Below are 13,941 nucleotides of genomic sequence, written 5' to 3' on the forward strand. Positions count from 1 at the left end.
TTGACTGTAACAAGGCTGCGTGTCGTTCCAGTACTACAACTTGAATGGGAAACTCCCCCACATCACCTACGAGTACACCATCCCACTCGAGTCTCAAGCCACCGCCGCGGCCTCACGCCACTCCAGTCTTAACCTCACCTATAATGACGTAAACGTGCATGTCAGAGGGGATCAGAGTATCTCGATGAACCACAGCAGAGCATCTGTCCATCACGACCTGCATGACCACCCACATGTCCAGCTGCAGGAAGAAGAGGAAGTGGTGTGGGAGATCCAGACCGCCAGACCAGCACCAGTGGACATTATGGTCTACAGACCAGCTGATGTCATCACTCGTGTGTTTAGTCACAATGATGTGGAGGAACAGGGACCTCCAGCACCATCAGGCTACAGTAAGTTTGATTCATCTTATTAGAGACGTTCGACTGAGTCGTGCCAGAAGTTTAATCAGGAGACAACAGCAGCTTTAGTGATCATTTCATCTTCTGTGATGTTGGTGCTTTCCAACCACGTGATCTCTGCCACTCTTTTCTCTGGTCATTAAGAAAGCTCTTCCAACTCCTCCAACGAGCAATCGACTGAAGACGACAACGCGCTACTGCTCAGCTTCCCAGGTAGAAAAGACAAATCCAGTTGTTTCCCAGATGTTTTCACTTCAGACATCTTCCTTGTGTACAGTAAGCCGGTGGTTCCCAAACCTTTTTTGCTAGCCCCCTTTGTCTTACAAGAACCCGCCCACACACGTGCACACACACACGTACACGCACGTGCACACGCACGCGCACGCGCGCACACACACGTGCGCACACACGTGCACACACGCCCATATTTTGTTTCAAACTCCACTGCAGTTTATTCCACACCGCAAACTGTAAACAATGAAAGAAATAAAAGGTCACAGGTTGCAATAAATAAACCACTACCTCTTTTTAAAAAACAAACCATCTTTAATTATTTTATGTTGTTTTTGTTGTTTTTTAGGTTTTTACTGAGTAACAATATTCAACATTGTTGAAATGTCTGTGCAGAGCGTTTAAAACATGAGCGACTGCGGGATCCTGTTTGTCCGTGATTTGAACCGGGGGAACAAACTGTGTCGGTATCACTGACAGTTTGTTCCCCCGCTTGGCGAGCACTGGGCACGGAGCGAGGATCAGTTATTCCGCCTCCATTACAGATATTAGACGTGGAAGGAGTGATGTTTTAGTTTTGTGAAAAAGTAGAAAGCGAGTGTTGTTACATCACCATTCAGTTTGATGGTTACACAGAAAATTATATGTTTATTGTTCTCACGTGGTAACAGGATTAATTTAACAAAGGACATTTGGCCTGATAATTATTTTTATCCTCCTGTAACTTTACTCTATAAAGAGCTGAAACCTCCAAAGTTTCAGGAGTAGTTAGTCGTTACAAGAAGTGTTTGTGAACTAAAAATCAAGAATGTGTGAGACTGTTTGTCCCTGATTTGGAGAGCCCAGCGCTGCTCCCGACGCAGGGGAAACAGATCCTGGTGGGGAGACGACAGCTGCTGTGCAGGTGAAGCCAAAAACATGATGTCCTTCATCAATATGTTCTAGTCTTTGGCTTGGAAGGATGTTGGTAAATGGACTGGTTCATATATAGGGCTTTATACAAGTATGGGTGGGTGAACACTTTGGACAATACAGGGTGTGAACGCGGAATAATACAGTCTGTGTGTGACTGGAAGCAGCTTCATTTTTCAATGATCCTGAGCAGAGATGCTTCTGCTGCCAATAAAGGAACCTGGAGAACTCCTCCTGAAGGCTGCGTAAACTTCAGAGTTCATGGTGTGAATAAGACCTGTGGTCACACCAAAGCTCGCTGGACTCACACCAGTGTTGGGCCAATACTGCAACCACAGAACCAGTGAAGTTGGGATGTTGTGTAACACAACCTCGACCATCCTTTAAAACGACTGAGCCGTTTGGGGATGCTCATGACAAACACCTGTTTCCCACTAACCTGTTCACCTGTGGAACACACAACGGGTGTTTTTGACTTTCCCAGTCTTTTGCTGCCCCTGTTCCTGTAACCGTTTCCCATTTTTCTAGCAAATTGTAAGGAAGTGAGGGAAAGTGCAAGAACAGGACTGTAGAGTTTGACTTTGATTATATATAAGTTATGAAAAAGACACATAATAATATGAAGATTAGCAAATAAAAAATGAAACCTTAACCTTCAAAAATCTGTCCCATTCACAGGTGATCAGAGGGTTCGTCCTGCAGCAGAAGATGCTGCCTACCTGCTGCTGGAGGAGACGCAGACAAACACACACTCAGCCACTGAGCAGCGGTCAGTTGCTGCTGCAGACACAGACACAAGCTCACAGATGCACAGGGACATTGTCATGGACTCTGTGGCCTCAGAAACAGTCGGTGGTCGTCACACCGCCGTCCTGGTAGAGCTGCAGCAGGCGTCAGAGGTGCAGGCAGCCAACACGGAGAGGTACGATGAAGCATCTCGTGATCCTCAGAGCTTATTCTGCATTTGTAATCATAACAAGAACTGCTTCACATACAGCCCTTCATCACTGGGTTTAGATGTGTGCAGACGGGTCTGGGCTTGAACACGTGATCCTCGGGTTCAGTGAAGTCATTGTGACATCGGTGGTTTCATGAGTCTGCCTCCTGTCTGTGTCTCTGCTTCCTTCCAGCAACAACTTTGATGTGGAGCCACATGTTAGTCTGGGAGACCTGTATAGCTGGAAGGTGTCTGCGTATGCTCCATGCAGTTCCACCTGTACAACAGGTAAGCACAAAGCTGTCACCTGATACTGTCAGAGCCAAACAGATATTTGTGTGATTGGCTGCTGCAGCAAATCAGCACAGATTCAAGCACAGTGTAAAAGTGTTTGTTTAACTGAAGGTGATCATAGTGACACTGCACTCCCTGAGGGACTGATTAATTGAGCTCCTGATGTAGGGCTAGACTTGGTGATGCGATGTTACAGCACTGCTCTGACAAACCGTATTATGTTGTAACTTTGTAACTACACATGTAATGTAATGTAAAACAACACCTGCAGTGGAAACGTTTCATTTGACGCTTCGTCCTCTTCCTGACTGAATCAGGCTGAAATGGTGTGAACAGGCCGGGGGGCCAAAAACCTGCATTTGCAGTGTTGCCACATAATGGTGTCAGTCACAGCTCAGCTCAGGATGTACAATGTGATGGTACAAATGGCTCTGAACACCATCTGTCCATGAATAACACACACCAATGAGTTAAACTGCAGGAATGTCTTAAAGACATAAAGACCTGGATGGCCGCTAACTTTCTGCTTCTTAACTCAGATCAAACTGAGGTCATTGTACTCGGCGCTGAAAAGCTTAGAAATATGGTATCTAAGCAGATTCTTACTCTGGATGGCATTACCTTGGCCTCCAGTAACACTGTGAGGAACCTTGGAGTCATGTTTGACCAGGACATGAGGATGTTCATCTCTGAGCACTGTGTGGAGGGTGTAGCTCAGCAGGTGGAGCAGGGTCTTGCATGAATGTGTGTGAATGTTAGATAATTAGCACTTACACAGAAGAACCACAGAAAAATCATAAATGAATGGGCACGAGGCAAGTTGTAAAAGTTCTGAGCTGTACCGTGTTCCCAGGTATCACCAGCACGTATGCCCTGTGCGTCCGGTATGATGGCACTGAAGTTGACGACCGTTACTGTGACTCTCTGACCCGACCGGAGCCCACACAGGAGTTCTGCATTGGAAAGCAATGTCCTCCACGGTACTGTTTCACCTCAGACTCACTGCACAATCCACACCACGGTTAACAGTTTCATGCTGGAGAAACCAATCATGTTCACCTCTGAGGTGGAGCAGGGTTAGGAGCAGCAGATAGTAGCACACGTTTCCCAGGTGGACAGTACTGACGCTGGCTGACTCTAAGCAGGGATGGATCTCCATGTCATGGCTGAACTAACACTATGCCTGATTTCAGATGATGCTGACATACTCTGAAATCAGATGCTACTTTTAGGACCTGGAGACTTGGAGTACATGCTGGGACGAACCAAACGTGCCATTTTTGTCAAATAAATCACTAAATAAACTGTTAAAAACTGACCTTTGCATCTGTAACTGTATCTATAAATGTACAGATTCAGATTTCCTACAAACATCTGGCCTAATTGTGTTACTGCATTAGCTGCTAAATATCTATGGATTCCTTTTTATTCTAAATAACCTGGAGCTGATTTATCAGACCTCATGTTTTACTGCCTATTTATAATATTATTATCAATATTTTATTATCAATATTTTAGTTATAAATGTTATCATATGCATAGACAGTGGAACCCTATGGGCTCAAAATGTGGTCATAAATATTTTGTACTTGTAAATCGGTTTTGTATGTGTAAAAAAAATTTGTGTATGTGTAAAAAAGATTTGTGCGTGCGTAAAAAAGATTTGTGTGTGGACTTAGCCAAAAAAACGCTGCAAGTTACAAGTACGAATTTTGACCCTATTTTTCTTCCTTTCATCTGATTGGTCAATGTCATGTCAATCACAAATGTAATAATCAAATCAGAGAGCAGATGGGTTTGGCTGTCGGAGGGGCGCTTTTTTTGAACTGCAGGTCCTTGAAGGGAATAAATGCCCTTTTACATGCCAACCCAGCGTTTTCCTTCATCACCACGAAGGAAAACAGTCTGTGGTCGTCAGAGTTTGGTGATTTTTGTGTCACAGGTCTACGTGTTTAATACAGGAACCTCCACAGCCTTTTCAACAGCGCTGCGGACCGTGGCGTGGGGGCGGGCAGTGTTTTGGAAATGACAGTCTTCATTACAAAGCTTTCTTCGTTATGAATTAGCATAGATGTTTTTATTGAACATTTGAAGAACTAGCAAAAAAAACAGAAACTCTTGTAGAGGACATAAAGTCAGAGATAGAAAAGACAAGGAGCAGGTGCATCTAGTGCAGGTAGAGCTGCTGCAAAAACCCACAGAGCTCAGCAGCCAGCAACAAATTCTGGATCTTTGGCTTTTAGTTAGCAGTTAGCATTAGCAGCACATCCTGCTCCGATGTGAAAGGACCTTTATGCTGCGCACTGTGACTCACAGCAATGGTCCCGGGTCAGCCCTGACTTTGTGTTAAACTAATCCTAAAGTAATAATGGTGTTTCTAACCACTGATATACCACAACTTTATCCTTTCAACAGCTGCTGAACGTTAGGGGACCTAGCTGCTATCGGATATTTATACAGAGATCCTCCAGCTTCAACCTGTATCACCCTTCAAGGACCTGCAGTTCAAAAAAAGCGCCCCTCCGACAGCCAAACCCGTCTGTTCTCTGATTGGATTGTTAAATTTGTGATTGACATGATATTGACCAATCAGATGAAAGGAAGAAAAATAGGGTCAAAATTCGTACTTGTAACTTGCAGGGTTTTTTTTGGCTAAGTCCACACACAAATCTTTTTTACGCACACACAAATCTTTTTTACGCACACACAAATCTTTTTTACACATACAAATCTTTTTTACGCACACACAAATTTTTTTTACACATACAAAACCGATTTACAAGTACAAAATATTTATGACCACATTTTGAGCCCATAGAACCCCGACTTACGAAATTAATTCGTTCCCGAGGGTCGAAGCACCCATCGCGCCTTTTGAGTGAACGGTAGGCTAATGGCTAATTGCTAACGGCAACAACAACAACGTCGTTCAAGTGGAACAGCGAAGCGCAAGGACGAAAGCCAGGGGGGTTGTCACATGATTCGGAAGGCATTCTGGGCTCAGCCAATCACAGCCAGCGGATTTCGTTGCGCGGGCATTTTGGCGTAACACGGGCAGAAATATTGCCGTCGCCTTCGTGACTTGATTTTTCGTTAAATGGGGTCTTCGTAAGTTTCCGCTGTATTTGAATGTTTCTGACAAACGTTGGAAATGACTCCAGGACTGTACGAGAATATTTGGTGATTTACTGCCGTAGTTTCGGCTACACCTGAAGCCTCTACACGATGCATCACACGGGTCACCACCGTGGACGATGCCCCACCAGGGAAACAGAATTCCAGCACAAATCCAGGAGAACGATTCATCTGTGGGATCTGTGTGGAGATGTTTTACTGTGATAACTCCACTGTGTCCTCAGATGGGAGACGAGTGGTTGGAGCGCGTGCTCTCGGACGTGTGGCGAGGGCGTGCAGTATCGTATCGTGCGTTGCTGGAAGATGCTGTCTCCCGGGTTCGACTCCTCTGTCTACGATTCGCTCTGTCTGTCACATGATCTCCACAAACCAGCCAATAGGAAGGTGTGCCACGGACAGAGCTGTGGACCCCAGTGGGAGGTGTCGGGGTGGTCGGAGGTTTGTGCTACAGCAGCGTCTAACTTTCTCTTTTAATGTCGGTTCACTGCGTCTTAATGTTCTCACGTTGTTACCAAGCAACAAGAAACTTGATTCACCTCTTTGAGATTTTGTCTCCCGTCAGGACACGTGAATATTATCATACTTCATCACACCAGCTTCATCATTTCTCCCTCCGTGTGTCAGTGCTCAGCACGCTGTGGCTCTCGCGGCATCCGCACTCGAGACGTTCGTTGCTCTGTGGACAGGAAACTGTGTAACGAGACCTCTCGGCCAATAGAGAGCCAGGAATGTGACGGCCCACCCTGTGACAGACGATGGAGCGTTTCTGATTGGGGACCCGTGAGTTCAGCCCTTTACTGTACCCACACACTACTGTCCATCACTGTTTCAGCCTCAAACTGTAAAATTTTGATGACCTGACAGTTTGTCTGTGAGAGGTGTCACCAGACACGTCACCATGGTAACAAACCAGTCACTCTTTATCTTTGGATTTCGTTTTTAAAGTTTTCCAGGCTCTATGAACGTCTTTGGACACTCGCTGAATGTTTTTGTTGCTCAGCCACTAAACACTAAACAGCTGTGGGCTGTGTGCAGACAGCAAACTGCACATTAAGATTATTCATTATTAGCACAAAAACACAGTTTGCAATGTTTTTTATTATTCTACGAAAAATGCCGAAGAGTTTAACAGGTTAAAATGGGTTTTATATAGAGAAGAACTACACAGAGCATTTGAAGCCTTCAGCCTCTCCTGAAATGGTCCCAGTGGAACGGCGGCTGTCAGTTACTGGGCTGAAAACCAGTGGATGCAGGCCTCACAGTGGGATAAACAGCAGATTTATGACTCGATTTTGCAGTTTTGTAGTTTTCAGAGGTTACGAGCAGCTTTCGTCCAGTGTGTATTTTGCATGAAAATGTCTCTGCATCGTGTCAGTGCTCAGGAGAGTGCGGCGAGGGCAGGATGGTGCGTTCTGTGACCTGCCGTTCGTCAGGCGGACTTGTGATGTCAGACGGGCAGTGTGACCAGCCGTTGCGCCCGTTGGCCATCTATCCCTGCGGTGACAGAGACTGTGCTCCACACTGGGTTGAGCAGGAGTGGAAACAGGTGACTGTGGCACAGTGAAGACGTCATATTTTAACTAGGGATGCACCCATACCGATACTGGTATCGGGTATCGGGGCCGATACTGTAAAATGTGTGTGTACTCATACTCGTAAAAGTTAACCGATACCATGAACCGATACCAACTTATTTCATTAATCAGAGGGTGGCTTGTCATTTCTGTTGTAGTTTTTTAGATTGGCCACTAGGGGGCCAATTATTATTTTATTTATTATTTATTTTATAATTTTTTATATTTTATTATTTATTTAATAATAATTATTTTGTTTGTTTACAATATGGACACTCTGCAATAATTTAAAAGTTTATTTTATTCTCAAACCTAATTTGTGTTTATTTTATTCCAAACAGAAGTGTTTATTTATTATTCTGAAAGCTCGAGACAGTGCCAATAGTTCAGTGATATTTTGTTAAATTACAATGTGGAGACTCTGCAATAATTTAACAGAAGTGCTTATTTTTCACTTGAAATTTTTTTGTGGTCATTTTTATTAAGATTTTATTTTTTATCGGCAGAGAATATAATAAAACCTGTCTTCCAATTAATTGTATTTGTGTGTGTGTGTGTGTGTGTGTGTGTGGTAGAAGTATCGTTTTTGTACTCTGTATCGGCAAGTACTCAGATCCAAGTATCGGTATCGTATCGGTTTGAAAAAATTGGTATCGTTGCATCCCTAATTTTAACGCTGTGTAAGGATCGTACACTCTTTAGTTTTGCGTCTGTGTTTCAGTGTAACGCTACCTGTGGCCGCGGCGTGCGACAGCGTCAGGTGGTGTGTGCTGGCCTGGACGGAGGAGTGTTCAAAGAGTTTCCAGACAGCAGCTGTAACCAAACCAACAAACCGCAGACGAGCTCGTCCTGCTTCCAGAGACCCTGCTCCAAGTGGTTCAGCACATCCTGGTCTCAGGTAGCGACGCCTGTCATCAGCCACGTAGCACACGATCACATCTCACATTTTTCACTCCTCAACAAACTACAATCAGCAAGTTTGACCTCTTGTTCACTCAGTGCAGCAAGACCTGTGGGCGTGGCGTCCAGGTTCGAGAGGTCAAGTGTTACCAAGGGGAGGAGCTGGTAACGAGGGGTCACAGCTGCGACTCCGCCCTCAAGCCGGAGACCAAGCAGAGCTGTGAGATCCAGAGCTGTCCGACAGAAGCACCAGGTATAAAAGCTCCAAGAGCAGATGATGATGATGATAGACGATGACTTTCTAACAGCAGCTTTATGTGTGTTTATCCTGCAGCGTCACATGCAGACTTCTGCCAGGACAAAGCAACAGCCAACTGTGCCCTGGTCCTCAAGGTGAAGCTGTGCTCCCACTGGTACTACAGGAAGGCCTGCTGCCAGTCCTGCAAGGCACCCTGAGGCTGTAACCTCTGACCTCAGCATCAGACACTGTACCAAAGGTCACGTTTTTATTGGTGCTACACAAAGCTCGCTGCTACGAAAGACCGCAGTACATCAACATAACCTGATTACTTTTATCACTGATGTCAAAGGTCAGCTTATGATCACTGTATGATCCTTATCATTGTGGGAAGTATACCAGTATGAGGTCTTCTCCCAGCCTTTCTGAACTATATCACTGACTGTGCTGCTAGTTTAGTCACAACCTCCACCTCAGACAATGTGAAGATAGACTAGCTTTAGGGGGCGGAGCTTGGTGATGAGGAGGAAACTGTGTTCATCGCTCCAGATAACAAATGTGTCATTTCTACGGTGCTAAAGCAGCTGTAAACACGTTGGAGCCTAAAGCGGCGGTCGTTACTGCAGCAGACTGGGACAGCAGACTGGGACAGGTGGGAAACCCTGTCCTGACACAAACTGGGAGTTTGGGCTGGTTGTTCTCCTGCTGCCACCGTGGAACGCAGCTCGTCCTCCTCGCTACAGCACGGTACCATAATGTTGTCGTATCCATGTCGCCGCTTAAGTCTGCAAATCAAACTGCATGTGAACAATATTTTCAGCCCTTTGACTTCAAATGGAAACAGCTGATATTCACAGTGAACTTGGACACAGAAACAAACAGCTCATTGTTTCCATTTAACTGAGTTTGTCTGTACAGCATCAGATCATAACGTCTCCTCACAGTGCTTCACGTTGTTTGTAACAGTGTAACTTTTAATGGGATTAATGTGCCTTTGTTACTGTTGTCAAGCGACATCTAACTGAAAACTGCGTTTTCACTGCAGCGTCTCTAAAGTTTCCTAGCTGGTCGTAATGAGCTGCGGTTGCACAAAATGATTCTGTAGCTTGCAGCCGGGGTCGTCCTCTGTAAATACGATGGCTCTGGGAAAGCTGGTGCAAGTTTACTGGAGTCAAGAAACAATTGTGACTTCTGTGGGCTTTTCAACCTGCAGCAGCTGAAGGACAACAGCCAGCCGTGCAGAGCAGCAGGAACACGCCAGTGAAACCTGCCCGGCCTCGTCTACGTAGTACACTGTTTGTTTACCTGATGTTACACTGCCACAGAGCTGCTGCTCTGACTCTTTGTACTGTATCCCACTGAAAGAATTAAAGGTGTGTGTTTGACCCACTGCTTCTTTGTAGCCGGACTGACCCTTGCATTTAGCGATGCTGTTGGATACCAAGGTGCAGCTGTGAAATAGAAGGAACGAGCTTAAACTTTAGTGGTGTGCAGCTTAAACGTGGTAATTCAAGCTAGGTTGTGTGTGTGTGTGAATAAAAGAAACACAGACGTGAAGCTAGCTCTGAATCTGACCCTCTGTGTGGATGTGTCACAGTTCATCATTAGATCAGTTTCACCCTTCATGACCTTTTCTAACATCAACGTTAGAGAAGGTGAAATCTCAGCCTCCTCTGCTCCACTGCTGCAGCCCCCACAGAGCCCTTTTTGTGCATCAACATTATCCATGATTGTGGTTGGAAAGGTAGATAGTTAACAGATATCCTCACAAAATAAAAGACAGTCATAACATTGGATTCTTATAGATGAGACATCAGATACAAATATTCAATTAAGTTTTATTTATACAAAACCACAACAACAGTCGCCCCAAGGTGTTTTATGTAAGTTAAAGACCCTAATACGGAGGAAAACCCAACAACCAGATGAGCCCCTGTGAGCAGCACTTTGGCGACAGTGGGAAGGAAGAAACCTCCAGCAGAACCAGGCTCAGGGTTCTTTACTAACCTACAAACATTAGATGTGAAATCCATAAGGAATCTTGTGGACTGGATTTTACTGCCATGTTTGGGTCTAGTGATCCTTGATCCTGTAGTAAAACATTTCTGATGGCAGTGACGTCCTATAGGTCAACTTTGACTGAGGACTTTGAGTGGTTGTAGCGCTCTGTACCCTGTCCTCCATGTCTGCAATGTCTCTTCACTGGCTCCCTGTTAAATCCAGAATTTATATCCTGCTCCTCACATACAAGGTCTTAAATAATCAGGCCCCATCTTATCTTAATGACCTTGTAGTACCATATCACCCTATTAGAGCACTTCGCTCTCGCTCTGCAGGCCTACTTGTTGTTCCTAGAGTATTTAAAAGTAGAATGGGAGGCAGAGCCTTCAGTTTTCAGGCCCCTCTTCTGTGGAACCAGCTTCCAGTTTGGATTCAGGAGACAGACACTATCTCTACTTTTAAGATTAGGCTTCAAACTTTCCTTTTTGCTAAAGCATATAGTTAGGGCTGGACCAGGTGACCCTGAATCCTCCCTTAATTATGCTGCAATAGATGTAGGCTGCCGGGGATTCCCATGATGCATTGAGTTTTTCCTTTCCAGTCACCTTTCTCACTCACTATGTGTTAACAGACCTCTCTGCATTGAATCATATCTGTTATTAACCTCTGTCTCTCTTCCACAGCATGTCTTTATCCTGTCTTCCTTCTCTCACCCCAACCGGTCGCAGCAGATGGCCCCGCCCCTCCCTGAGCCTGGTTCTGCTGGAGGTTTCTTCCTGTTAAAAGGGAGTTTTTCCTTCCCACTGTCGCCAAAGTGCTGCTCATAGGGGGTCATATGATTGTTGGGTTTGTCTCTGTATGTATTATTGTAGGGTCTACCTGACAGTATAAAGCTCCTTGAGGCGACTGCTGTTGTGATTTGGTGCGGTGTAAATAACATTGAATTGAAGAGCTGTACATAGCCACACACACACAGAGGTGAGAGCACTACAGTTTATTCAGCACTGCCGTTGTGTGAACAACACATACGTTTCAGTTACAGTCTTGGGGTTCCAGCATTTATTCAGTGGCCCTGTTTAGATGTGCACTGTGGTCAAACTATTATAAACCAACTTATATATGCAGTGTTGGGAGTAACAGAATACATGTACCACCGTTAAGTATTTAAAATACAAAATATGAGTAACTGTATTCCGTTACAGTTACCGTTCAATAGCTGGTAATCAGAATACAGTAAATGGATTACACGGCGGTCTTGTCCTGTTTGATATGTTCAGCTGTGCCCTCTCTATTTTTGGTTTCCACGCCGGTGGAAACCCAAACAAAACACGCATTAAGAGGCTCTAATGCCCATGGCTCAATCTCGCGTCTCATAATGACGTGAAGAAATATTTTTAAATGATTTAATATGAAGGCAATAGCAGAATGCTACAGGTATAGCTCTAAAGAATGTAGCATCATGGGCAGTGTAGTCCGTGCTGCAGGGAGAATGGACTGCCATACCCGTTATGTGTCTGTGAGCGAGGGAGGGAGAAAAAGGAAAAGTACGAGCTGTCATCGAGCAGAAACGGGAGCTGGAAGCATGTAAATATAATAATAACCACTGCAGCCAAGAAGAGAGCCTGACGAGCCCAGCTGTAAGTAAGCTATTAAGACTCGACTGTACACCGTGTTCGTGTTTTCCTCTGAAACAATAAGTTCTGTTGGAGCAGCCTTTCAACGCCTCTCTCTGTCTCTGCTAGCAAAGTTGACCCAGACAACAAAGTAAAGCTAGTTTTCAGCTACGAGCCGACACAGAACCCACCGTATTAGCCAGAGGTCCCTTTACTACGGTTCGGAGCCGCGGACCTGTTTTATATACGCGAGGAATAGTTTCTATATGAGATCGCTGCAAAAAGTGCAGCCTTACCTAATGTCCACCTGCTGTTACTCATTTATATTAAGATTTAAATCTAGCTGGTGTTGGTGTGGAGAGTAACCTTCAGTAATAAATCACAGCAATAGGACATTCATGTAGTTGTAAACAGCATGATCATATATAAAGTAATCCAAAGTATTCAGAATACGTTACAAACTACATTTTGGGGCATGTAATCTGTAATCTGTAGTGGAATACACTTTAAAAGTAACCGTCCCAACACTGGATATATGTTGTGTGACACCTTGGTAACAAGAGAGCTTAAATTTAATTTTATATATATTTGATGAGCCTGAACAAGATGATATTAATTTGAAATGCTTTCTAATTACTGAGATTTCAGCTGGTGTCTGTTCAATACTGTGTCATTTTTCATTATTACAGGTTTAAGGATATTTGTAGCTTGAATTTTTTTATGTGTACACTGGATATTACCAGCATCTCAATAGCACCTTTGTTGTTCACTTCTTACGTGCCGAGTGTGAACGTTTAGTGGTACAGAAATACTAGCTGCATCATATGAAGTGTATTATATGACAGAGGAGTAAAGGCACAGGCTGGAGGGTTTCTGTTCCATAGAGAAGCTAAACTACACACCAACATTAACACGCTACCAGTGCAGCAGGTGTACGCTGCAGGGCAGGAGACAGGACGCTGTGACAGGATAAAAGCACGCAGTAGATTTCAGTAGCAAACATGAGCCTTGGTGAACAGCAATGACCCACAAAGAAAAACATCTTTTTATTTAAAATAACTGCTGTGGGGACAGAGTGCCCAGTGGCTCATAATGGTTTAACACCAACCCTGTGAGTCAGCGCCTACCATCCACACCAAGGTCATGTCTGCAGGATTACACACGTTAACGTTCACCACACTATCAAGGTTAGCAGCTGCTACGGTCTAAACACTGGACTTTAAAATGTGCTGCATTCAGGTCATATGGGAAACACAGGAAATATGAGCTACATCAGCTTTCTGGGACCTTCTCTTTTATTTAGCTTGCAAACTCAACTACAAACAAATGCAATCAAGGCTGGTTAGTAAACACTTTAAGCGCTGCAGTATTTATGTGGAAATGCTACCAGAACCCCCCCTCTCTAATAAAGACAACAGTGACTCCATCCACACTGACCCTCTCGTCCACCTTTCTGAGTGGGTGCAATCACAGAACGTGTTGTGATTGGCTGGCGATGAGCAGCAGGTGGCCCTCTGGTCTACAGGTCATACAGGACCTCCAGCACCGTGGCTAGAGACCAGGCCTGGGTCTCACAGCTGAATGGACAGTGCTGGCCATTCTCATTGGTCAGCTCTGGCAGACCCTTCCACGGAGACCTGGTGGAGGTGGACAGGTGGGGGCAGGTTAGTAAAGAACAGCAGTCGCTTCATCAGAGGTGCAGGGG

The 13,941-nt window shown here is 44.8% G+C and overlaps 2 protein-coding genes across 3 annotated transcripts in view; one reads left to right on the forward strand and one right to left on the reverse strand.

The window, feature by feature from the left end:
- The window catches only part of si:ch211-267e7.3 (ADAMTS-like protein 2), a 32,061-nt gene extending 21,930 nt beyond the window's left edge, over positions 1-10,131 (forward strand). The window contains exons 10-20 of the mRNA XM_087850541.1: positions 32-392; positions 546-614; positions 2,223-2,466; positions 2,675-2,769; positions 3,629-3,755; positions 6,135-6,348; positions 6,535-6,690; positions 7,286-7,456; positions 8,206-8,382; positions 8,484-8,637; positions 8,719-10,131. Of these exons, the coding sequence (XP_087706667.1) occupies positions 32-392; positions 546-614; positions 2,223-2,466; positions 2,675-2,769; positions 3,629-3,755; positions 6,135-6,348; positions 6,535-6,690; positions 7,286-7,456; positions 8,206-8,382; positions 8,484-8,637; positions 8,719-8,840 (1,890 nt within the window). The 3' untranslated portion in view covers positions 8,841-10,131. The remainder of the gene's footprint in view (positions 1-31; positions 393-545; positions 615-2,222; positions 2,467-2,674; positions 2,770-3,628; positions 3,756-6,134; positions 6,349-6,534; positions 6,691-7,285; positions 7,457-8,205; positions 8,383-8,483; positions 8,638-8,718) is intronic.
- A 1,471-nt stretch (positions 10,132-11,602) lies between these two features.
- agla (amylo-alpha-1,6-glucosidase and 4-alpha-glucanotransferase a) overlaps positions 11,603-13,941 on the reverse strand; it is a 30,376-nt gene continuing 28,037 nt past the window's right edge. For both annotated transcript variants that reach the window (XM_087850543.1, XM_087850542.1), the window contains exon 35: positions 11,603-13,873. In XM_087850543.1, coding sequence (XP_087706669.1) covers positions 13,756-13,873 — 118 coding nt within the window. In that variant the 3' untranslated portion in view covers positions 11,603-13,755. The remainder of the gene's footprint in view (positions 13,874-13,941) is intronic.

The sequence above is a fragment of the Neolamprologus brichardi genome, chromosome 14 (assembly GCF_056152115.1).
Source record: "Neolamprologus brichardi isolate AB-2024 chromosome 14, ASM5615211v1, whole genome shotgun sequence".
Taxonomy (NCBI): Eukaryota; Metazoa; Chordata; class Actinopteri; order Cichliformes; family Cichlidae; genus Neolamprologus; species Neolamprologus brichardi.